The sequence below is a fragment of the Salvelinus namaycush genome, chromosome 11 (genome assembly GCF_016432855.1).
Source record: "Salvelinus namaycush isolate Seneca chromosome 11, SaNama_1.0, whole genome shotgun sequence".
In the NCBI taxonomy this organism is placed as follows: Eukaryota; Metazoa; Chordata; class Actinopteri; order Salmoniformes; family Salmonidae; genus Salvelinus; species Salvelinus namaycush.
In genome coordinates, this window is record NC_052317.1 from 2,045,116 (window position 1) to 2,069,043 (window position 23,928).

Sequence of the window (23,928 nt, forward strand, 5' to 3'; positions counted from 1 at the left end):
CTCATAACAGCCTCAATTCATTGGGGCATGGACTCTACAAGGTGTCGAAAGCATTCCACGGGGATGCTGGCCCATGTTGTGTTTCCCCCAGTTGACTGGTTGTCATTTGGGTGGTGGACCATTCTTTATACACACTGGAAACTGTTGAGCGGGAAAAACCCATCAGTTATTGACACAAAGTGGTGCGCCTGGCACCTACTACCATACCCTGTTCAAAGGTACTTCAATCTTTTGTCTTGCACATTCACCCTCTGAATGGCACACATACACAACCCATGTCTCAATTGTCTCAAGGCTTACAAATCCTTCTTGAGCCTGTCTCCTCCCCTTCATCTACACTGATTGAAGTCGATTTAACAAGTGACATCAATAAGGGATCATAACTTTCCCCTGGTCAGTCTATGTTCATCATGTTTTGTTCACTCAGTGTATTAAAGGGCACTTCATTAAATATAGCAGGCTTTTAAAATTCAACACTGGTGCAAAATCTTTACTTAAATTATTAGAGAAAATATCAGGCACTATATTCATGTAACGACCCATATATTGCCTCCCGTCAAACAATATTTTCCCCTTGGTGTGGCAAATCCTCAACAGGCAAGAAACACAGACCCAAGAAATATCTGGCCAGATTTATTGCACTTAGTAGATATGAAGTAACTAAAGCTGTTTATTCATATCTTCACTTGTGTGAAGATGAATAGCACAGTCATGAATAAACAGTGTCTCTCTAATATACCAAATGTAATGTGCAGAGTTTCAGAAAATGCAAGTACAATACATTTGAGTTTACTTGGTACAAAGGTGACAAAACTGGTTGTAGAACTTAGCAGCAAAATGAACCGTATACCATATATTTATCCTATTATTTTGCTAAAGTGTGTCAATACTAACATTATTTTTGAGCTGGAAAATAACTGATGTTTGTAAAGCTGAAAAAGAGATTCATTTCAAACTCAGTAGCCTGAACTACAAATACTGTACAATATGAGTGAAAAACTACAACTGACTTAGATCATAGGAAGTCACAACAAGTCCCATCTGTAAAACAAAAGTGTCTTCATGGCAATACTGTATGGTGTGTGCAGAGCCCGTAGTCTAGCAGTAATACCACAGGCTCTAGACACATATACTCCCTCTCCCCACCGCAGACCGGGGTTCATTCTTCACTCCAAGGGCTCGATTCAATCCGTAATGCCAAAGTTCAGTGCCATAGCGCGATTCAAATTTAAAGGCAATTTTCCAGCATTCGCAGAGACTGCATTCATGGTAAATGCTGCGTATGTCGGCTCAATTGGAAATGACCTCATAGCGAACTATAGCGCTGATTGAATCTAGCCCTAAAACATCAAATGAGACCTAAAACGTCATACAGTTACTCCCATCTCTCTGTCTACCCCTCTGTGATTTCACAACTGTCTAAATAAAATACTGTATGGCACTATGCCTGTTATTTTATTGTGTTTTACTGAATCAGCTTGGCCCTGTATACAGTGTATTCGGAAAGCATTCAAACCACTTGACTTTTTCCACATTTTGTTACGTTACAGCCTTATTCTAAAATGGATTCAATAATTTTCCCCCCCTCATAAATCTACACACAATACCCCATAATGATGAAGTGAAAACAGGTTTTTAGAGATTTTTGCAAATGTATTTAAAATTAAAAGAACCAATCAGACTTTCCTAGAGCTGGCTGACCGGCTAAACTGAGCACTCAGGGAAGAAGGGCCTTGGTCAGGGAGGTGACCAAGAACCCGATGGTCACTCTGACAGAGCTCCAGAGTTCCTCTGTGAAGATGGCAGAATCTTCCAGAAGGACAACCATCTCTGCAACACTCCACCAATCAGGCCTTTATGGTAGAGTGGCCAGACGGATCCACTACTCAGTAAAAGGCCCGCTTGGAGTTTACCAAAAGGCACCTAAAGGACTCTCAGACCATGAGAAACAAGATTTTCTGGTCTGATGTAACCAAGATTGAACTCTTTGGCCTGAATGCTGTGTGGATGTTTTTCAGTGGCAGGGACTAGGAGACTAGTCATGATTGAGGGAAAGATGAACAGAACAAAGTACAGAGATCCCGGGTGGCGCAGTGGTCTAGGGCACTGCATCGCAGTGCTAGCTGCGCCACCAGAGTCTCTGGGTTTGCGCCCAGGCTCCGTCGCAGCCGGCCGCGACCGGGAGGTCCGTGGGGCGACGCACAATTGGCATAGCGTCGTCCGGGTTAGGGAGGGTTTGGCCGGTAGGGATATCCTTGTCTCAGTATGTAAATGTAATAAAATGTATGCACTCTACTGTAAGTCGCTCTGGATAAGAGCATCTGCTAAATGACTAAAATGTAAAATGTAAATGTAGATCCTTGATGAAAACCTGCCCCAGAGCGCTCAGGACCTCAGACTAAGGGGAAGGTTCACCTTCCAACATGACAACGATCCTATGCACAGAGCCAAGACAACGCAGGAGTGGCTTCGGGACAAGTCTCTGAATGTCCTTGAGTGGCCCAGTCAGAGCCCAGACTTGAACCCAATCGAACATCTCTGGAGAGACCTAAAAATAGCTGTGCAGCTACGCTCCCCATCCAACCTGACAGAGCTTGAGAGGATCTGCAGAGAAAAATGGGGGAAACTCCCAAAATACAGGTGTGCCAAGCTTATAGCGTCCTACCCAAGAAGACTCAAGGCTGTAATCGCTGCCAAAGGTGCTTCAACAAAGTACTGAGTAAAGGGTCTGAGTACTGTGATATTTCAGTTTTCGATTTTTTATAAATGTGCAAACATTTATAAAAACTTGTTTTTGCTTTATCGTTATGGGGTATTGTGTGTAGATTGATGATGAAATGAAAATAATTTAATACATTTTAGAATAAGGCTGTGACGTAAAACAAAATGTGGAAAAAGTCAAGGGGTCTGAATACTTTCCGAATGCACTGTACCTGTGTGAGATGTGCCCCATGCGATAACACATGCAATGACACATCCAGATGCTATCCAGCTAGAACATTTGGTTCCTTGGATGTTGTGGGAATGCCTGTTTTTGGTTTTAAATAGGTTCTTGGAAACTGAGTAGTTTCTGTATAGAATGATCATGGTACCGCAGACCATTTTAGAACCAGTTCCATTGAAAATCTCAATGTAGCTCCTTGTGAGGATCTGTTCACTCAGCACTGATTCTGCAGATACTGGGCAGAGAATGCCTCCAGCTGAGACTCCAGATCTGTGGCTCTGTGTCTGTGGGAAACAGAAGAGATTTATCACTCTGTTATTTTCTAACTTTTCATGTCAGTAGTTTGTGTTGAAGTGTGTGTGTGTGTACAATGTGTTCAGAAAGCCCTACTGTCAGATATTAAAAAGCTGAGATGAACAATGCAAGGTAGAGTGGCTATTCGACCTGAGAGTCTTGGAGCGTCGCTGGACGTTCTCCAGTCTCTGGATCCTGCCACTCAGTAGTCGAATGTGCCCCTCCAGCTCCACCTCGCTCAGGTCAACCCGCTGGCACAGACGGGCAAAGGTCGTTGCCAACTCCCTGCCACAACCAAAAGGTCACGTTAGGAGGGCATGAGAGCTGGAAAATACACATACATTACTGTACATGTAACAGTATAGCTTCTGTCTCTGTTCTGGCCCGAGCTGGGTGCAAATCAGAGACCCTTATCACCCACAAAGCAACATTCTAACCAATAGCTCTACAAAAAACATGTTCTTGGTTGAGCAAGGGTGACACGATCTCTAGGTCAAATAGAGGGTGACATCACTTGGAAGATTGCCACTACTAGTGCACAGCTAATTAGCGAGTGATTCCACATTGAGGCTACATAGGATACACATGACAGTATAACTGTAAAATAACCACAGTTAAAAGCAAAATGACTGCAATGCATACAGCATACTGTAGTAACCCTGCAGTTACAAAAGTATCTGTCATTGTTTAGACGCAGTAGTGTAAGTGCAATGTACTGCATTGTAACTGCAATTATTTTTGTAAGGTTAGTACTCTACTCACCATACACTAGTGCTGAGCTTTTTGAGGTCAATTTGGTTTCGGTTCGATTATAAATAATCACGGTTTTCGATTTTGTTTAAAAAATATATAAATAAACACACTATGTCGGTTGAATGCTCTAACAACACAGAGAAAAAGTTCCATGATGGTAGTGAATGCCCATTACTGCTTAAAACGTATAACCTGATGAGGATAGAGGGCGCTATTTACACTATGGGGGAAAAACGTGCCCAATTTAAACGGCCTCGTACTCTATTCTTGCTCGTACAATATGCATATTATTATTACTATTGGATAGAAAACACTCTCTAGTTTCTAAAACCGTTTGAATTTTGTCTGTGAGTAAAACAGAACTCATTTGGCAGCACACTTTCTGACCAGGAAGTGGAAAGTCTGAAAATTATGCTCTGTTCAAGGGCCTGCCTATAAATGGGCATGACACGTATGAGTATACATGCACGTCATACACCTTCCCCTAGATGTCAAGATGAAGTGAGAGAAAAAATGAAGTGTTTATCTTGGTCTGAGGTGGAATATATCATCTTGGCACGACGAGTCATCAATTTCCTGTTTTCTGGAGAGCGCGCAGATGGACCTGGAATTGCCTTTTGAAAAGCCGCCGTTATGGGCGACTACTATCTCCGGCTTTGATTTTATTTGATACATGTCACAATATCATCGTAAAGTATGTTTTTTCAATATAGTTTTATTAGATTATTGAAATTTTTTCGGGACGTTAGGCGTGTTGCGTTGTGTGCCTTTGTTCAGAAAGGAGAGCTTCGAGCCACTTAGCCAGTGTGCTTGCTAATTCAAGAGGGAAAAACGATGTTCTAAATCCAAACAACGACTGTTCTAGACAAAGGACCCCTTGTCCAACATTCTGATGGAAGATCAGCAAAAGTAAGAAACATTTTATGATGCTATTTCATATATCTGTCGAACTGTGTACTAGTAGTTTTGCGCCCAGGTTTTGGGCACTCGGTCGACATAACGTAAGCCTTATGTGGTAATGAAGTTATTTTTAGAATTCTAACACGGCGATTGCATTAAGAACTAGTGGATCTATCATTTCCTATACAACATGTATTTTTTTGTAATGTTTATGAATAGCTATTTGGTCAGAATAGGTGAGAGTCTAATACAAATATCCGCACATTCTGGGAAAAAGATGCTACGTTAGCATAATGGATAACCACTGATTTCAGCTCTAAATATGCACATTTTCGAACAAAACATAAGTGTATGTATAACCTGATGTTATAGGACTGTCATCTGAGGAAGGTTTATGAAGGTTAGTGAAAATTAATATCTTTTGCTGGTTTATTCGCTAACGCTAACGTGCCTATTGCTATCGCTAACGTGCCTTGATGAATGAATGCGGTTGTGTGTTTGGCTATTGTAGTAAGCTAATATAATGCTATATTGTGTTTTCGCTGTAAAACACTTAAAAAATCTGAAACATTGGCTGGATTCACAAGATGCTTGTCTTTCATTTGCTGTACACGATGCATTTTTCAGAAATGTTTTATGATGAGTTTTAGGTATTCCACGTTGGTCTCTATAATTACTCTGGCTGCTTCGGTGCTATTTTTGACGGTAGCTGTGATGGTAGCTGCAATGTAAAACTGATTTATACCTCAAATATGCACATTTTTCGAACAAAACATAGATTTATTGTGTAACATGTTATAAGACTGTCATCTGATGAAGTTGTTTCTTGGTTAGTTTGGCTGGTTCTTGGTTAGTTAGGTTGGCTTTGTGCATGCTACCTGTGCTGTGAAAAATGTCTGTCCTTCTTTGTATTTGGTGGTGAGCTAACATAAATATACATGCTGTTTTCGCTGTAAAACATTTTAAAAAATCGGACATGTTGACTGGATTCACAAGTTGTGTATCTTTCATTTGCTGTATTGGACTTGTTAATGTGTGAAAGTTAAATATTTCTAAAAAATATTTTTTTAATTTCGCGCTCTGCCTTTTCAGTGGAATGTGGGAGGAGTTCCGCTAGCAGAACGCCTGGGCGAGACAGGTTAACCATCATTTATTCACATTACTTTAATAAAATATTTCAGTTGTGTATATTACATTTGTTTTATTTGATGACTATTATTTCATTTCAAGTCATCATCTTATCTCTATAGAGCTGCTGCCTATGCTGTCTGACAAAATCACTATTTTACTAGTTCTTAAAAAGTAAATAAGGCAGACTTTTATGACTGCTGAATACCAACCACTTTTATCATGTATTTTCAGGTAGAAATACCTCGCGAAGCAACTGCTTTCTAACCCTCTCGATTGTGCATTCTTCTGTCGCTTCTCTCCCTCTCTGTGTCTACCCCACACTAACCTAACTTAACAGGTGTAAAAGAAACACACAGACCGGACAAGTCGGTGTGCAATGAATTATGGTCATTGTAGTTAATTACCATGTTTTCTGCGCTAAACTATGTAGAATATTGGCCTGTTGGAAACTACAACTCCCGAATACATCGCACAGTTCGGGCTTGATCTGATTTATCTCTAGAGCAGTGGTCACCAACCGATCGATGGAGATCTGTAAAAAACCAAACTATAAGACTTGTGTTTGTATTTTATTAATTTGTCTCAAGTTGTTGGTGTTAAGTGCACCCAATTCAACTGCCCTGCGTGTCGGGTAGGCGATGTGTTCCCATTTTGAACCATTTCATATGTCTGAAGGTACCTTCCCGCCGGGCCGGGGGTAGCAAATCAAGTGGACTATAGGCCTACCACTTATCAATCGGATGGCTCAGATCTTCTTGTTTGCAGAAACGTAGCAGGTATAAAAAGAAAGCTACTGCAACGTTGATATTGTGAGATTTCAAAGCTTTTAAAACCATGACTAGAGAGAGACTATCAACAAATACAGCAAAGAGCTACTGTTTTTATGATTGAGTTCCTGTTTAAGTTTACGCAACACTGTCAACACTTTCTAAAGGGAGAGCGGAGGGACATTGAAAGGCGAACCCTCATTCTGCTGCCCTGTCCCTCTACTGAGAGTCACCATCCGATGCAGGCTCCATCAGCCCAGTAAAATAAAAAATAATACAAGTAATACAACAACTGATCTATTACCGGTGTAATCATATAGCCTACATCAAATGTTGAAATATCATTTTTTTAAATGGTCTGATAATAACCACAAATGCAAGGCAATTCAAGCAAAACGAATATGTGACTCGTTTCAGGAAACTAGGCGTATGTCGCGCGTCACTACTTCACAGGAGAGGCATTTGAACGTAAACCTTAAAAAGAAATCTAAAACCATTTTTGACAGAAATGCATTCTGGAACATGTGAACTTTCATGTGCCTTAAAAACAAACTTGTATGCCATCTGTAAATACGAATACAATTAATACAATTAAATTACGAGCCTATTTGGTTGAGCCATGGAAAAAGCCAGGAACCTTCCCACAAGCCATGATAGTCTGAGATAATGGATTGGCTGGACATGCCAAGAGAGGAGTTTGGATTGGTCTGCCATATAGCTCGCTTCTGTCTATAACATGAGCTGGTCAGTATGTGTAGGTAATCCTTTCTAACTTGGCTTTTTTGAAAGATATCACATAGTAGAGCAGAAATACTGCTGCTCTCCACTTTCTGGAGGACCAAGATTTGAAATCAGTGGAATGACCGGTGGAATTAGAGTATGATAGCTAAGGAGATTTTGTAGTTTGATTGCAAATATGCAGAGGGAGTCGAAAAGGGAACACACAGAAAAAAATAAAACAAGTAATACAACAACTGATATATTACCGTTAATCTATTAATCATATAGCCTACATCAAATGTTGAAATATCTTTTTTTTTTTAAATGGTCTGAGAATAACCACAAATGCAAGGCAAAACACCTGTCTCCGGATTACATCTTCAAACTAAGGGCAATCATGGCATCTGTGACAGAGAGGGAGAAGCGTTCATCCATGTATATGGGTAAGATAGTCTAGCTAGCTACATTTTCAGATATTATACGTTTCTAATTTTGTCAGAAAGTCGTTTTCATTTCAAGTTAAAGCGTAGTGTTAGCTAGCTAGCTAACGTTAGCTGGCTGGCTCGCTAGCTAACGTTACGTGTATGATCTGTGTAGTAATATCATTAGAATCTCAGAGCCATTTGCATTGCTAGTTATAGCCTAATGTTAGTTAGCTAGATAACATTGAACCTGGTTGGTTAGCTACCTGCAGATTCATGCAGGGTAGTAACGTTATGAGTTAGGATTATGGTTCATTGTTTAGCTAGCTAGATTCTAACATGTTTGATGTCAGATGGCAATAGAATGTTCATGATGTCACTGCGACAACTGTCAATAGACGTAGTATAAACCAGCCTTTAGTCTTGAAATCTTTGGTTGTTTAGTACATGGCCTCACATGTGAATCCTTAAAGAGATGGGTGGGGTTAAGGCTAAAGAGGGTGTGAACGATGCTGAATGGTTGTAGACAAAGAAGCGCTCTCCAGTAGGTTTACCAAAACATTCAAGGGCCTTTTTCTCACAAATGAGGTTACAAGTTTATCAACTTTCAAAACAGAATTACTTTCCCATTGTTCCTCAGCTGTAGTGTATGATATACCATTTTCTAGCTCTGAGTCTCTACTTATATATCCAATGTAAAAAAAAAAACTATTTCAAATGATGCTACATTAGACCGAATCGAGCCGGTCGGTCACATACAGTGGTTCCTCCTTTAAAAGTTGCGTCATACTGTGACACACCTTGCGGGCTGCTGCAGCATTCTGTGGCAAAAGTTATCTAATTGTCAGACATTTTTGCTGTTAATGCAAGTTATTGCTAATTTGACGACCAGAGGGCATCTTTGAGAAGCATTTGATAGTCTTTCAAATTGCAGGAGACCAGGGTTCAATTCCCTGATGTGGAGGAAGGAGTAGGCTGTCCTTGTAAATAAGAATTTGTTCTTAACTGATTCTATATGTGTTATTTCATAGTTGTGATGTCTTCACTATTATTCTACAATGTAGAAAATAGTAAAAATATAGAAAAATCCTGGAATGAGTAGGTGTGTCCAAATGTTTGATTGGTACTTGCTTAATTAATTTGATAAATGTTATGGTGTTTCTATTCCATGAAAAATGGAAAAACCCTCTGGGTACATTCAGACCGTTTCACTCTCCGAGCGCACACTGGACGTTCGGGCCGAGGAGTAGGATTGATTTGAGCGTCCTGGCCTTACAACAGCAGTCAAGCACCCAAGCTAACATTGGCTAGCTTGATCGCTACTTCCAGACACAAATGACACCACTCTGACCATTTTACTCACCCTAGCTGGCTAGGCAGTTTTTGTGTTAACCTGAGTGTTGGTGACTGTAACTGTGCTGCTGGAAACAATTTAATTGCGAAGTTTAGTGACACTGGCTAGATAGATATATAGATATAGATATATACACATAGATATATAAATACATAGAATGATAAATCATGCAATTATTATTCTCAAACTAACCAAAAACATTTAGCTACGAACGCCTGTTCTCGCCATTTTCAGTTGAATTCATCTAACTTTCTTTCATGGCAACTCATAAGCAGGCCATGTCCTATTTGTTTCATAGTCGATATATAATCATATTACATGACAGTGTAACGGTTAGCTTTTTTTACAGAAGGATGAAAGAGCACAATATGTCTGTCAGGGAATGCTATTCTGATATGTCAGATGAAGAGTTAGACCAGAAAGTCAGGGCCATTAAGGCAAGGATGCCCCATGCAGGCTTTAGAATGGTCAAAGGAAGTCTTCAAGCAATGGGCCATCGTGTACAATGGCGAAGAGTTGGAGTCTTTGCAGCGTGTAGATGGTGCAGGTATCATTGCCAGAATGATCCAGCTTCGTTGCATTGCTCGGCAAAAATACTCTGTTCCTGCTCCCCTGTCTCTTGTCCACATTGATACAAATCATAAATTGATAGGGTACTAAGTGTCATGTCCTGATCTGTTTCACCTGTTCCTGTGATTGTCTCCACCCCCTCCAGGCGTCGCTTATTTTCCCCAGTGTATTTATCCCTGTGTTTCCTGCCTCTCTGTGCCAGTTTGTCTTGTATGTTTAGTCAAGTCAACCAGTGTGTTTTTCCCGCGCTCCTTTTGCTATTCTCTTTTTCTAGTCCTCCCGGTTTTGACCCTTGCCTGTTTCTGGACTCTGTACCCGCTTGACTGACCATTCTGCCTGCCTTGACCATGAGCCTGTCTGCCACTCTGTACCTCCTGGACTCTGATCTGGTTTTGACCGTTTTGCCTGTCCACGACCATTCTCTTGCTTATCCCTTTGGATTATTAAACATTGTAAGACTCCAACCATCTGCCTCCTGTGTCTGCATCTGGGTCTCGCCTTGTGCCTTTATACTTAGATGTATAATGTCTTCATCAAATATAAGAATTGATTTAAACTTTTTTATTCGTACTTATTCGTAGACACATTTTCAATGATGTATGAAATTGGAGTTATTCTTCATCAACTGGTAACACATAAATAATGAAGCAGGTTAATTAATAGGTTAAACATTTCACTTTTAATTCCAATGCTTTTTTCAAGACACAACATTGCCATCTTTGGCGGTATAAATGGATTTTCAAGGATGGTAAGTATATTATTTTGTATGCATATTGCCCATTTCCCATTATCTAATGAACAACCACAATACCAGTCTGGTGTTATGCTTTCTGTGCTGTATTGATGTATCCTGAAAATGAGATCTGCTGCTTTAGATTGAACGGTGATATCTCAGTTATTGTTTTCATATCTACAAAAAAGATACTTTACTTTCAGAGTGCGAGCTGATCAAGGGGTCGAAAATGTAGGTAGTACATCCACTGTTTCACAAGACAACAGCCTGGTGTGCTGGTTTTCTCAGGAGTCCCTAAAACATTAAACAACACGAATTACAAATTCATACTCATGTCATAACACTAACTAGCTAGCTGGCTAATGTTAGCTAGTCAGCTAATATGCTAAATAGCGATTTTCGTAAATTTACTATATGACAAAAAAATATGCACAAACGTTGGTATCTACATTAACTAACATATTCCTCTCAATTGTAAATTTTTTGCTTGACTCGTTATAACTACTTACATTTGCTTCCACCGTAATGTTTTGCCAGCCATCTTTGAAGAAAGTCACCAGGGACCGATGGCTCGCGTCAAGTTCGTCATTGGAACCACTCGATATGAATGGTTATATAAAAACCTTGGGACCCAAATGCATAATGAGTGCTCTAACTCCCCCTTGCGGCGGTCTGGCGCACTGAAGCCGTGACGCTGCGTACCTCTAAGTCCCGCGATGTAAGCTCGCAACTTTTAAAGGAGGAACCACTGTATGCAGTGATAATGTTTTGGGCCTATAGCTTACTGCACAAACCTCAATACTACAGTACTGTTTTTAATAGGTTCATGTTGCATAATTGTATGTTTTTTAAGTAATGTAAAACAATAATTGCGCTTGCATTTTGACTCAAAGTGATCTCTCAAAAAAGGTTGGTGACCACAGCTCTAGAGAAACTGAGGAATGTGTGCATTGAGCTCACAGAAAAAAACTGAATGAAATGGAATTCAAATCATTTATAATAATAATAGGTTTATTGCGTAACACTACCATACACTCATTTAATTTCAATCGAAAGCCACAGAAACTAAATTAAATCCTATCCTCTCTCAAACTGTTTCGGTAGAACTGGGACTCACTGGTGAACCTGCTGGCTGCAGCTCCCACTGGTGAAGGGGATGATGGCCCTAAGTCGGTGGATGGCGAGCTCCACAAACTGCTGCTTCAGAGCCCGTTCCCTGGAGGCGTTGGTCCACGTCAGCTTCTCGTACAGGTAGAGCAGGCCATAAAGTGTTGCGGAGAGGGCGATGAGCCTCCAGCCCACTGAGCGCCACACCTGCCGCACAGGGTGGGAGGAGATCACCTGCTTTAGCATTAGCTGTCAGCCATTAGCCATGTAAACATTGCTGTAATAGCAGTGCTAGACTAGCAAGAAAAATCAGTGTTAGCATTAGCTTTTACAAACAGTTGTCAGTATTAATAGCAAATTAGCAATATAATCACGTGTCAGTGTTTGCTTTACTGTGTCAGTTTTGGCACGCAAGTTATCTGTTATCATTACAAACAAGTAACGGTAGCTAACACTGTTCCATACAGATTTTGCGTACCATGGCATTCAAACGAGGCTGCGATGAAAACAAATGGGACTGTAGTGACATTGTTGGTATCAAAATCCGGGGGGCGTAAACTACGTTTCTATTAAAGCGTTGATTGACATGGTAATAGACCAATAGTATTCGAGAAAAATTGAAAAACCTGACCCCTCTGACGCTGTACGATACGCGCTTCTCTCGCAGATTAAATACAAGAAAGTGAAAGGGATAGGGAAAGGGGGATACCTAGTCAATTGTACAACCGAATGCATTCATTTTTCGCGTCATCACTGCAAGCCATCTCTCTCAAAAGCCGTGACAGCCGCAGTTTACTTGTGAATATTACTTTAGCGCTGCCCTAAGACCTATTCAAATTCGACACAAACCTTGAAATAGGTATGTAATGACACATTATTTGAACTCTTTATAGTGTTTTATAAAAAATGTAGAGGTGATAAGTTGCCCAAATCGGGTGAAAAAAGCTGTCTCACACAACATACCTCCCCCTTTCACTATTACTCAGTAGCCTTAGCTTCCCCTTCCGCAATTTAAAAAAATCAATCATGTATGGAAGTTTATTAATTATCGTTAAGCGTTAGTGTGCCAAAAGATAACGGCTAGCAATGCATGTGTTAGCGATGGTCAATACAAGCACCTTTCAGTTTTATCAGTAGCTGTTAGCAAATAGAGTACATTATAAAATGAAATGCAAACATAATTGGTTTGAATAGAAGAGAACGTGCACATACCACTCCACCAATGACAAGCACAGTCATGGAGGCTCTGGAGGTGAGTGACACTACACCTGTTGCCATTGAAAAGGCCACGTGGTCCTGTAGGCTGGTTCCACCATGTGCCTGGAGTGCAGTAGGAGAGGTATTCTGGAGAGAATTTAAGGGCATATGACACTGGTGGCCACCTACATCAATCCTCCTCATCGAGAGCTATGGGGTGTACAGGCTTTCATTCCAACCCTGCTAAAATTACTTAGCTGTTCTTCGAGACCTTGATTAGCTGAATCAGGCGTTAAGAATAGGGTTTGTGCAAAACCCTGCAGTCCCAGTAGCTCAAGAGGATGGCTGGCCACCCCTGGCATATCACTCATTTATCCTAATGTTGTCAAAGTAAACTTTTTTTTAAGCATCTCAGAGTAGGAGTGCTGATCTAGGATGATGTCCATGCCATATTTTTGAAATATGATTTAAAAGGCAAAACTGATCCTATATCAGCACCTCTACTCTGAGAGACTGAATACAGACCCTGACCATGGCTAACCTGAAACTTCTGGTTCATGGCCATCAGGGCTCGTTTGGCATTGCTCGGCCCAATGAATCGACTGACAAGGGCAGTCCAGCCGAGAGAGAACTGGAAGTCGATGTTCTCCTGGAAGTCAGCGCAGAGGGTGGCCAGGTTAAGGTCATAGGTCAGGACAAACTTCCTGCTGGGTAGGTGAATGTGGAGCTGCTCCTGGACAGCAGGGGGCAGCAGCGGCCGAATATTCTCTGAAATACAGAATCATCATCATGGGTCTAACTACACATAAAAATAATACATCTATATAAATCAATTACTTCCTAATTCTTGGATTGATATTGTAGCGATCCTCACTAATGAGTCCACGTTACAATTCCCCCAAAGTGGGTTAACTCTATTGGAGAAATGTGTAACAAGTTTGCCTTTCACAGGAGCGATCTGGGTTCTATTGCCGAGCCCTACGTTTGCTATATTGGTGACAGAGGTTTGGGATGGCGCCAGTGAAGCCATCGCAATGCACGGATGGACGTGCTTCGTAAACCTGAAAGATGGTCCAGCACGGAGACGTACCTTTGTGTTCGGACAGGGCAGTGTAGCAATCCTCACTAATGAGCCCACATTACAATTCCCTCCAACTGGGTTAACCCTAATGTGTACCGTTGTTTGCCTTTCACAGGAGCAACACGGTTCCTATTCACGCTCCCTCTATTCGCCATAATATAATAATGTTATGCCCATGATCACCAAACTGTTTTGAATTTCAAGAAACACATTCACGGCTCAAGCAAAGTGTGTACTATACCTACCAATCATGTTTTTCTGGCATGACTGCATGTGGCCAATGATCCCAGTGGAACAACGAAAGGCCAAAGATGTACTCATCCTCTCTTCCACATGCATCATAAGCTTCTGCAGGTGAAAACAATGAGGAGAAAGAGATTATGAGACCGCATGTAATGGAGGTGGTTCAGTGAACTACGCTCGCGTGATCAGTAACCTTATCGGAGACCTGGATACCTAGGTTAGCTCCCAAAGCTCTGCCCAGGCTTTAGCTCAGCGGGCTAATGGTGTTGTGGTGAGTAGACAACCCGGGTTTGAACCTGGTTGGTCACACACACAACCTATTACTCAAAAGGATGTCAGTGAAGATTTAGTTTACCATCATTATATTTTTTAGACACAACCAAGTGCTAATGCCATAAAAAAACTAGAATTTGAATGACACTGACCAGTACTTTTAAAGTTCATACATCACTGTGTTATCATCCATAGATGTAAACAAAGCTTACATTCACACACACAGTCATACAGACACACACAGTACAATGCCCCATTGACCCTATGTCTATTGACCCCATCCACCCCCCTCTGACCAGCAGGACTTTAAGAGGCTTTCCTTTCAATCCTGTTTAGCTGATCGCTCACTCTCCAGCGGATAGCCGAGAGGTTATTAGCAAGGGATATAAATAGGTGCTGTGATTTTGTGCAAATAGGATAACTTAAATGGTTAATTAACATGTGGTAAATTAACCATAGATCCAATTCAAAAAACATACCTAAATAAAGTCCTAAATTGAAGAGGCGAGGATATAAAATAGGTTTGGTGAGATAGGACGGTAATTCTATGCGAACAAGATAACTCAAATGGTCAACTAACAAAAGTGAGTTAGCCATAGATCCGATTCCAAAGGCAATACGGAAATAAAGTTCAAAAAATGGAGAAAGAAGGGAAACCTAATATAGCGGAGTGAGATACGAGATATTAACGTCAAAAGAACAAGGAACAACAGAAAAATAGGCTGCTGACTAGGGATTTACGACCCCTGGAAAATAGCTTATAGGTTGTATACGGTGAGACCTAATGTCCGATCGAAAGACACCTCTATAGATAAAGTTTCAAGAAAGGAAAAGCACACATAGAGTGTGAGCCCACACATAGGGAGTAGTGACATACACATCAATAGTGAGACACATAGGAGTAATTTAATCAGAATTTTAAAAGCACACACATAGAATAAGGAGATAGATATATTTATCAGTCAAAAGTCATAAGGAACAACTAAGAATAAGTATAACTTATAGTCGTATAAAGTGTGAGATCTAAATAATATATCACGATCCATACAAATAGTTATTGTAAAATTCTAGGAAAGATTAACGGGGGCAATTTATTAACATAGGTTATTAAGGATAATAACGGTAAAAAGCACATACACATAGATTGTAAGAAGAAGCATAACAATAATAACAATAATAGTAATTGAATAAACATGAGGAGTAAATCCCCTAAGGGAATCCCGAAATTAACGGGAGATGAGAAATATATGCAGGGAAAAGATAAGAGGAACATCTATTTTGGCCCGAAATGGAGGAAAAGGTACGAATTTGACAGATGTTTAAATATATAAAAACTGGAATCAATGATTAAACAAATAAATAGGGTTTGTGGGGACAAGGTAGAGAAGCAACGGACAGAAGGGCTCGACACCGCTCGTATTTGGCTGGCTGAAGCTAGAAAAAGAGCGGAGGGGGCCAAGAAAAAGGGAGTTACCAAGGAGGAAGAGGCACAGAAAGGAGGACAGGATTTAGCAACCTTATTGTGAAAGTGGATAGAGGTAGAAAAGGGTGGAGGTGAGAAAAGACAAAGAACTCTGAAGAGAGATGACAGAGAGGGACCTAAATGTTACAACTGTAGCAAGCCAGGACATTTGGCTAAGGAGTGTGAGGAACCATGCATGCACTGCGATAAGGTGGTCCACAATCAAGGCTGTAGAAAGGACAGAAAGGATAGGAGAGAGGGTCAAAGGCAAGAACAGAGAGAAAAAGGTCAGGCGCCTACAGCCAGACTCAGAGGAGGAATAGAAAAGAAAGAAGCAGATCACCTCGAGATAATTGTAGACAAACATAAAGGAGGCCTTAAGGGGAAGGGACCTAAGAGAGAAGGGGAGAAATGGACAGGATCAGACGATAGAAAATGTTTCATTTGCGATGAGACAGGACATTTCGCCCGGGAGTGTAAGGCTCTCTGTAAACATTGTGACCGAGTAGGACACAACCACTATTGGTATGTTTTGCCTAAAAATATACGGTCGCTAGTGTTTGGACTGTTTGCAGACAGACTAAATGGGTTTTAATAACCTGTTATGGCTGCAGCCCGGTGTCGGTACACTTATGACAACAGCCCGTCCAAGTGCAGGGCGCGAAATTCAAAAGATATTTTTTAGAAATATTTAACTTTCACACATTAACAAGTCCAATACAGCAAATGAAAGATACACATCTTGTGAATCCAGCCAACATGTCCGATTTTTAAAATGTTTTACAGCGAAAACACCACGTATATTTATGTTAGCTCACCACCAAATACAAAAAAGCACAGACATTTTTCACAGCACAGGTAGCTTGCACAAAACCAACCTAACTAACCAAGAACCAACCAAACTAACCAAGAAACAACTTAATCAGATGACAGTCTTATAACAAGTTATACAATAAATCTATGTTTTGTTCGAAAAATGTGCATATTTGAGGTATAAATCATAGTTTTACATTGCAGCTACAATCGGAAATAGTACCGAAGCAGCTAGAACAATTACAGAGACCAAATTGAAATACCTAAATACTCATCATAAAACATTTATGAAAAATACATGGTGTACAGCAAATTAAAGACAAACATCTTGTGAATCCAGCCAATATTTCCGATTCTTTAAGTGTTTTACAGCGAAAACACAATATAGCATTATATTAGCTTACCACAATAGCCAAAAACACAACAACATTGATTCAAGCCAACAGTAGCGATAATGAATAAACCAGCAAAAGATATTAATTTTTTCACTAACCTTCTCAAAATCCATCAGATGACAGTCCTATAACATCATATTACACAATACATATATTGTTTGTTCGAAAATGTGCATATTTAGCGGCACAAATCGTGGTTATACAATGTGAATACTAGGCAAAATGCAATAACAATCTTGGAGAGGCACCTAATCTAATCAAATAACTATTCATAAACGTTACTAAAAAATACATGTTGGACAGCAAATTAAAGATAGCTTAGTTCTTAATGCAATCGCCGTGTTAGAATTCTAAAAATAACTTCATTACGACATGCAGCTTATGTTATGGCGAGAGAGCGCCCAAAATCTGGGCGCAAACTAATAGTACACATGTTCGACAGATATATGAAATAACATCATAAATGGGTCCTACTTTTGATGATCTTCCATCATAATGTTGTACAAGGGGTCCTTTGTCGGGAACAATCGTTGTTTGGTTTTAGAATGGCATTTTTCCCTCTTGAATTAGCAAGCACACTAGCCAAGTGGCGCGAAGCTCTCCTTCTTGAACAAACGCAGAGAACGCAACACGCCTAACCTCCCGAAAAAATTTCAATAATATGATAAAACTATATTGAAAAAACATACTTTACGATGATATTGTCACATTTATCAAATAAAATCAAAGCCGGAGATAGTAGCCGTCTATAACGACAGCTTTTCAGAAGGCAATCCCCGGTTCCTTCTCGCGCCTTCCAGAAAACAGGAAATTGGTGTCACGTCATGCCAAGAGCTCTTATTCGACCTCAGATCAAGCTATACACTCCATTTCTTCTCTAACTGCCTGTTGACATCTAGTGGAAGGCGTATGAAGTGCATGTATACTAATACATATCAAGCAAATGAATAGGGATGCCCTGGAACAGAGCATCGATTTCAGATTTTCCACTTCCTGTCAGGAAGTTTGCTGCAAAATTAGTTCTGCAGTGTTTTCTATCCAATAGTAATAATAATATGCATATTGTACGAGCAAGAATTGAGTACGAGGCCGTTTGAAATGGGCACCTTTCATCCAAGTTACTCAATACTGCCCCTGCAGCCCAAAGAAGTTGCAAAGCAAGCTTGGACCAAACTAGGCAAGTAGTATGTTAAAGTAGGGGAATTTCATAGATTTAAAGTACAGCATTGTATCCAAGGGTAGCGCATGCTCAATTAAGTACATATAACCATTGAGAAAATTTTAAACTAATAATTTGAGAGAGTACAAAGGAATTATCAGTATTATTAGGTTTTGTTTGTGGTCAACGTTTGGGTTTCTAAATCGGGGTTGTATAATGAAATGCCGAACCAAGTGGTTGTATTTTTTTCTGGGAATAGGAAGGTTTCATTGTCTCTTTGGAATGTTTCCTAGAAGTCACGATATCTTAAAGGGGTACACACACACATGGAATGTTTAACTTCTCTAGGGTATGTGGGACGGTAGCGTCCCACATACCCTAGAGAAGTTAAACATTCCATATACACTGCTCAAAAAAATTAAGGGAACACTAAAATAACACATCCTAGATCTGAATGAATGAAATATTCTTATTAAATACTTTTTTCTTTACATAGTTGAATGTGCTGACAACAAAATCACACAAAAATTATCAATGGAAATCAAATTTATCAACCCATGGAGGTCTGGATTTGGAGTCACACTCAAAATTAAAGTGGAAAACCACACTACAGGTTGATCCAACTTTGATGTAATGTCCTTAACACAAGTCAAAATGAGGCTCAGTAGTGTGTGTGGCTTCCACGTGCCTGTATGACCTCCCTACAACACCTGGGCATGCTCCTGATGAGGTGGCGGATGGTCTCCTGAGGGATCTCCTCCCAGACCTGGAATAAAGCATCCGCCAACTCCTGGACAGTCTGTGGTGCAACGTGGCGTTGGTGGATGGAGCGAGACATGATGTCCCAGATGTGCTCAATTGGATTCAGGTCTGGGGAACGGGCGGGCCAGTCCATAGCATCAATGCCTTCCTCTTGCAGGAACTGCTGACACACTCCAGCCACATGAGGTCTAGCATTGTCTTGCATTAGGAGGAACCCAGGGCCAACCGCACCAGCATATGGTCTCACAAGGGGTCTGAGGATCTCATCTCGGTACCTAATGGCAGTCAGGCTACCTCTGGCGAGCCCATGGAGGGCTGTGCGGCCCCCCAAAGAAATGCCACCCCACACCATGACTGACCCACCGCCAAACCGGTCATGCTGGAGGATGTTGCAGGCAGCAGAACGTTCTCCACGGCGTCTCCAGACTGTCACGCCTGTCACATGTGCTCAGTGTGAACCTGCTTTCATCTGTGAAGAGCACAGGGCGCCAGTGGCGAATTTGCCAATCTTGGTGTTCTCTGGCAAATGCCAAACGTCCTGCACGGTGTTGGGCTGTCAGCACAACCCCCACCTGTGGACGTCGGGCCCTCATACCACCCTCATGGAGTCTGTTTCTGACCGTTTGAGCAGATACATGCACATTTGTGGCCTGCTGGAGGTCATTTTGCAGGGCTCTGGCAGTGCTCCTCCTGCTCCTTCTTGCACAAAGGTGGAGGTAGCGGTCCTGCTGCTCGTTTGTTGCCCTCCTACGGCCTCCTCCACGTCTCCTGATGTACTGGCCTGTCTCCTGGTAGCGCCTCCATGCTCTGGACACTACGCTGACAGACACAGCAAACCTTCTTGCCACAGCTCGCATTGATGTGCCATCCTGGATGAGCTGCACTACCAGAGCCACTTGTGTGGGTTGTAGACTCCGTCTCATGCTACCACTAGAGTGAAAGCACCGCCAGCATTCAAAAGTGACCAAAACATCAGCCAGGAAGCATAGGAACTGAGAAGTGGTCTGTGGTCACCACCTGCAGAACCACTCCTTTATTGGGGGTGTCTTGCTAATTGCCTATAATGTCCACCTGTTGTCTATTCCATTTGCACAACAGCATGTGAAATTTATTGTCAATCAGTGTTGCTTCCTAAGTGGACAGTTTGATTTCACAGAAGTGTGATTGACTTGGAGTTACATTGTGTTGTTTAAGTGTTCCCTTTATTTTTTTGAGCAGTGTATATAATAATCTATTGAGTTCACAAGCCACAAAATAATTTATTATTATGGTGGGAGATTATAATATGGTTTTAAGTACCTCAATGGATCGTAAAGGAAATCATTATACAAACTATCACCCTCAAGCACAACTTCTTATGGCTGCAATCCCATTAACGGGATTGATATGACAACAGCCAGTGAAATTGCAGGGCGCCAAATTCAAAACAACAGAAATCCCATCATTTAAATTCCTCAAACATACAAGTATTTTACACCATTTTAAAGATACACTTGTTGTAAATCCAGCCAAAGTATCCGATTTCAAAAAGGTTTTACGATGAAAGCACACGAAACGATTATGTTAGGTATGAGCCAAGTCACAGAAAAAGCCATTTTTTCCAGCCAAAGAGAGCAGTAACAAAAAGCAGAAATAGAGATAAAATTAATCACTAACCTTTGATGATCTTCATCAGATGACACTCATAGGACTTCATGTTACACAATACATGTATGTTTTGTTCGGTAAAGTTCATATTTATATCCAAAAATCTGAGTTTAGGTGGGACGCTACTGTCTCACTTGGCAAAAAGCCTGAGAAAATGCAGAGAGCCAAATTAAAATTAATTACTATGAAAATTACTATAAAATCAAACTTTCATTAAATCACACATGAAAGATACCAAATTAAAGCTACACTGGTTGTGAATCCAGCCAACATGTCAGAATTCAAATAGGCTTTTCGGCGAAAGCATACGATGCTATTATCTGAGGATAGCACCATTGTAAACAAAGAGAGATAAGCATATTCAACCCTGCAGGCGCGACACAAAACGCAGAAATAAAAATATAATTCATGTTGTTGGCACTCCAATATGTCTCATAAGCATCACAAATGGTCCTTTTGTTCGATTAATTCCGTCGATACATATCCAAAATGTCCATTTATTTGGCGCGTTTGATCCAGAAAAACACAGGTTCCAACTTGCTCAAACGTGACGACAAAATATCTCAAAGGTTACCTGTAAACTTTGCCAAAAAATGTCAAACTACTTTTGTAATACAACTTTAGGTATTTTTTAACGTTAATAATCGATCAAATTGAAGACGGGATGATCTGTGTTCAATACAGGATGAAAACCAACTATAGCTAGTCTTCTGGTCTCGCGCCTCTAACAAACAGGACACGTCGAGTGACTCTCTTTCAAGATGGCCGTACTTCTATATTTCACAAAGGAATAACCTCAACCAATTTCTCAAGACTGTTGACATCCAGTGGAAACGGTAGGAACTGCTTTCATGTCCCTTAGAAATTTGGTTTCCCAATGAAAACCCATTGAAAAGAGTAACCTCAACAACAACAAAAATCTGAATGGTTTGTCCTCGGGGTTTCGCCTGCTAAATAAGTTATGTTATACTCACAGACATGATTCAAACAGTTTTAGAAACTTCAGAGTGTTTTCTATCCAAATCGACTAATAATATGCATATCTTATCTTCTGGGGATGAGTAGCTGGCAGTTTAATTTGGGCATGCTTTTCATCCAAAATTCCGAATGCTGCCCCCTACCCTAGAGAAGTTAACTAAGTTTGATTTTATGAGTTTTAATAAAACACGTGAATTCTGTGGAGAAGGGAATGTTCTGGGAACCTGGGATAGACCATGTAGAAAATGGTTGATGATTTTTCTTTAATTTGTCTAATATAATAAGAAACACTACTGTGAAAGGGTGGTATGACTTTTGACCTCTATCATGGCTTTCCTTTGTGGTCTGATCAGCCTCATAGGAGGGCCATTTGGATAATGAATTGAAGGTAATTTGTAATACTGATTTTCAGGTGGCTTAAGTAATGTTTATAAATCTAGCAAAGTTTTATTTTCCTTTAGGGAGTCAGCTGTTGTTGTATGCAGTGTAAGAAATTTGACACTTAGAGATTACTACCATAGACATGTGATTTTTCACCCCAAAAAAATTTCAGACAGGGAGACAGTTCAGAAATTTAGTAAATATTTGGAAACAACCTATATTTGAACGGACGGTTGTGGGAAGGAGCGAATGACAGATAGTAGAAAAGGCAGACGGAGAAGGGCTCCCCCGCCCTATGTGGAGGCCGAAGGTGACCTTGATGGTTTGGGAGTATGATGAGAAGGAGGGGGGGTGGCCAGGAAATGAGCAAGATAGAGAGAGAGCTGAAGGAATTTGAGGAGAATGAGAGGGAGAGACTGGGAGTGAGGAGCAGGTGACCTGGAGCATTATGAAGGTTAGAATCTCATAATAAGCCAGGATTGAGAGAAGATAGAAGTGACACAGAATAATTAGAAGACGATGAGAAGATACCCCAATTCCCACTCATAACCTTACCCAACCCCAGAGCTGGGGATGGAGCATAACCAGACACGATAGAAGTCTATAGGGCATGGAGACAGAGGGATGTAGCAAGGGCCTTAGAAGAAGTCGCACATCCTAAAACAGGAATAAAGGGATTCAGAAGAGAGTTGGCACAATGATAATTTGCCCATACTACCTAAGACATTGTTTAGATATGCAGCAATATTGATACAGGGGCAGAGCCTGTAAATATTTGTGCGCAGAATAAGCACCAGGGTAGACAGAAAGCATGTTAGAGGAAGGATAGTGATGCAGGTGGTAGAGCAGGTTAGGACACACTTTGTGGCCTATTGGATATTGAAAAAAATATATATATATATTCTATATAATAGATATAGTAAATGGGTAGAAGCGTTCCCAACTTACTTGGCGGACACGATTCCAGAGTTTGGGACCAGAACAGGTAGATATAGAAGTTGAAGATATACTAGCAGAACACATGAGAAGACTGTTTCTTAACTTCTCTAGGATAGGGGGCAGCATTTTCACGTTTGGATGAAAAGCATACCCAAATTCAACTGCCAGCTACTCATCCCCAGAAGATAAGAAATGCACAGTGTTAGTAGATCTGGATAGAAAACACTCTGAAGTTTCTAAAACTGTTTGAATCATGTCTGTGAGTATAACATAACTTATTTAGCAGGCGAAACCCCGAGGACAAACCATTCAGATTTTTATTTTGTTGAGGTCACTCTCTTTTCAATGAGGTTTCATTGGGAAACCAGATTTCTAATTGACCTGCTTGCAGTTCCTACCGCTTCCACTGGATGTCAACAGTCTTGAGAAATTGGTTGAGGTTATTCCTTTGTGTAATGAAGAAGTACGGCCATCTTGAACGAGAGTCACATTAAGTGACCTGTTAGATAGAAGCGTGTGAGCAGAAAGCTGGCAATAGTTGGTTTTAATCCTGTATTGAACACAGATCATCCCGTCTTCAATTTTATCGATTATTAACGTTAAAAAATACCTAAAGTTGTATTACAAAAGTAGTTTGAAATTTTTTGGCAAAGTTTACAGGTAACCTTTGAGATATTTTGTAGTCACGTTTGAGCAATTTGGAAGCGGTGTTTTTCTGGATCAAACTCACCCAATAAATGGACATTTTGGATATATATCGACGGAATTAATTGAACAAAAGGACCATTTGTGATGTTTATGGGACATATTAGAGTGCCAACAACAGAAGCTCGTCAAAGGTAAGGCATGAATTATATTTTTATTTCTGCGTTTTCTGTCGCGCCTGCAGGGTTGAAATATGCT

General features: G+C 40.6%; 1 protein-coding gene across 1 annotated transcript in view; it reads right to left on the reverse strand.

Moving 5' to 3' along the window:
* Nucleotides 1-3,158: 3,158 nt before the first annotated feature.
* mfn1a (mitofusin 1a) overlaps nucleotides 3,159-23,928 on the reverse strand; it is a 52,931-nt gene continuing 32,161 nt past the window's right edge. The window contains exons 15-20 of the mRNA XM_039004443.1: nucleotides 14,219-14,321; nucleotides 13,434-13,660; nucleotides 12,908-13,066; nucleotides 11,706-11,902; nucleotides 3,389-3,523; nucleotides 3,159-3,228 (exon numbers count right to left, since the gene is read on the reverse strand). Coding sequence (XP_038860371.1) covers nucleotides 3,159-3,228; nucleotides 3,389-3,523; nucleotides 11,706-11,902; nucleotides 12,908-13,066; nucleotides 13,434-13,660; nucleotides 14,219-14,321 — 891 coding nt within the window. The remainder of the gene's footprint in view (nucleotides 3,229-3,388; nucleotides 3,524-11,705; nucleotides 11,903-12,907; nucleotides 13,067-13,433; nucleotides 13,661-14,218; nucleotides 14,322-23,928) is intronic.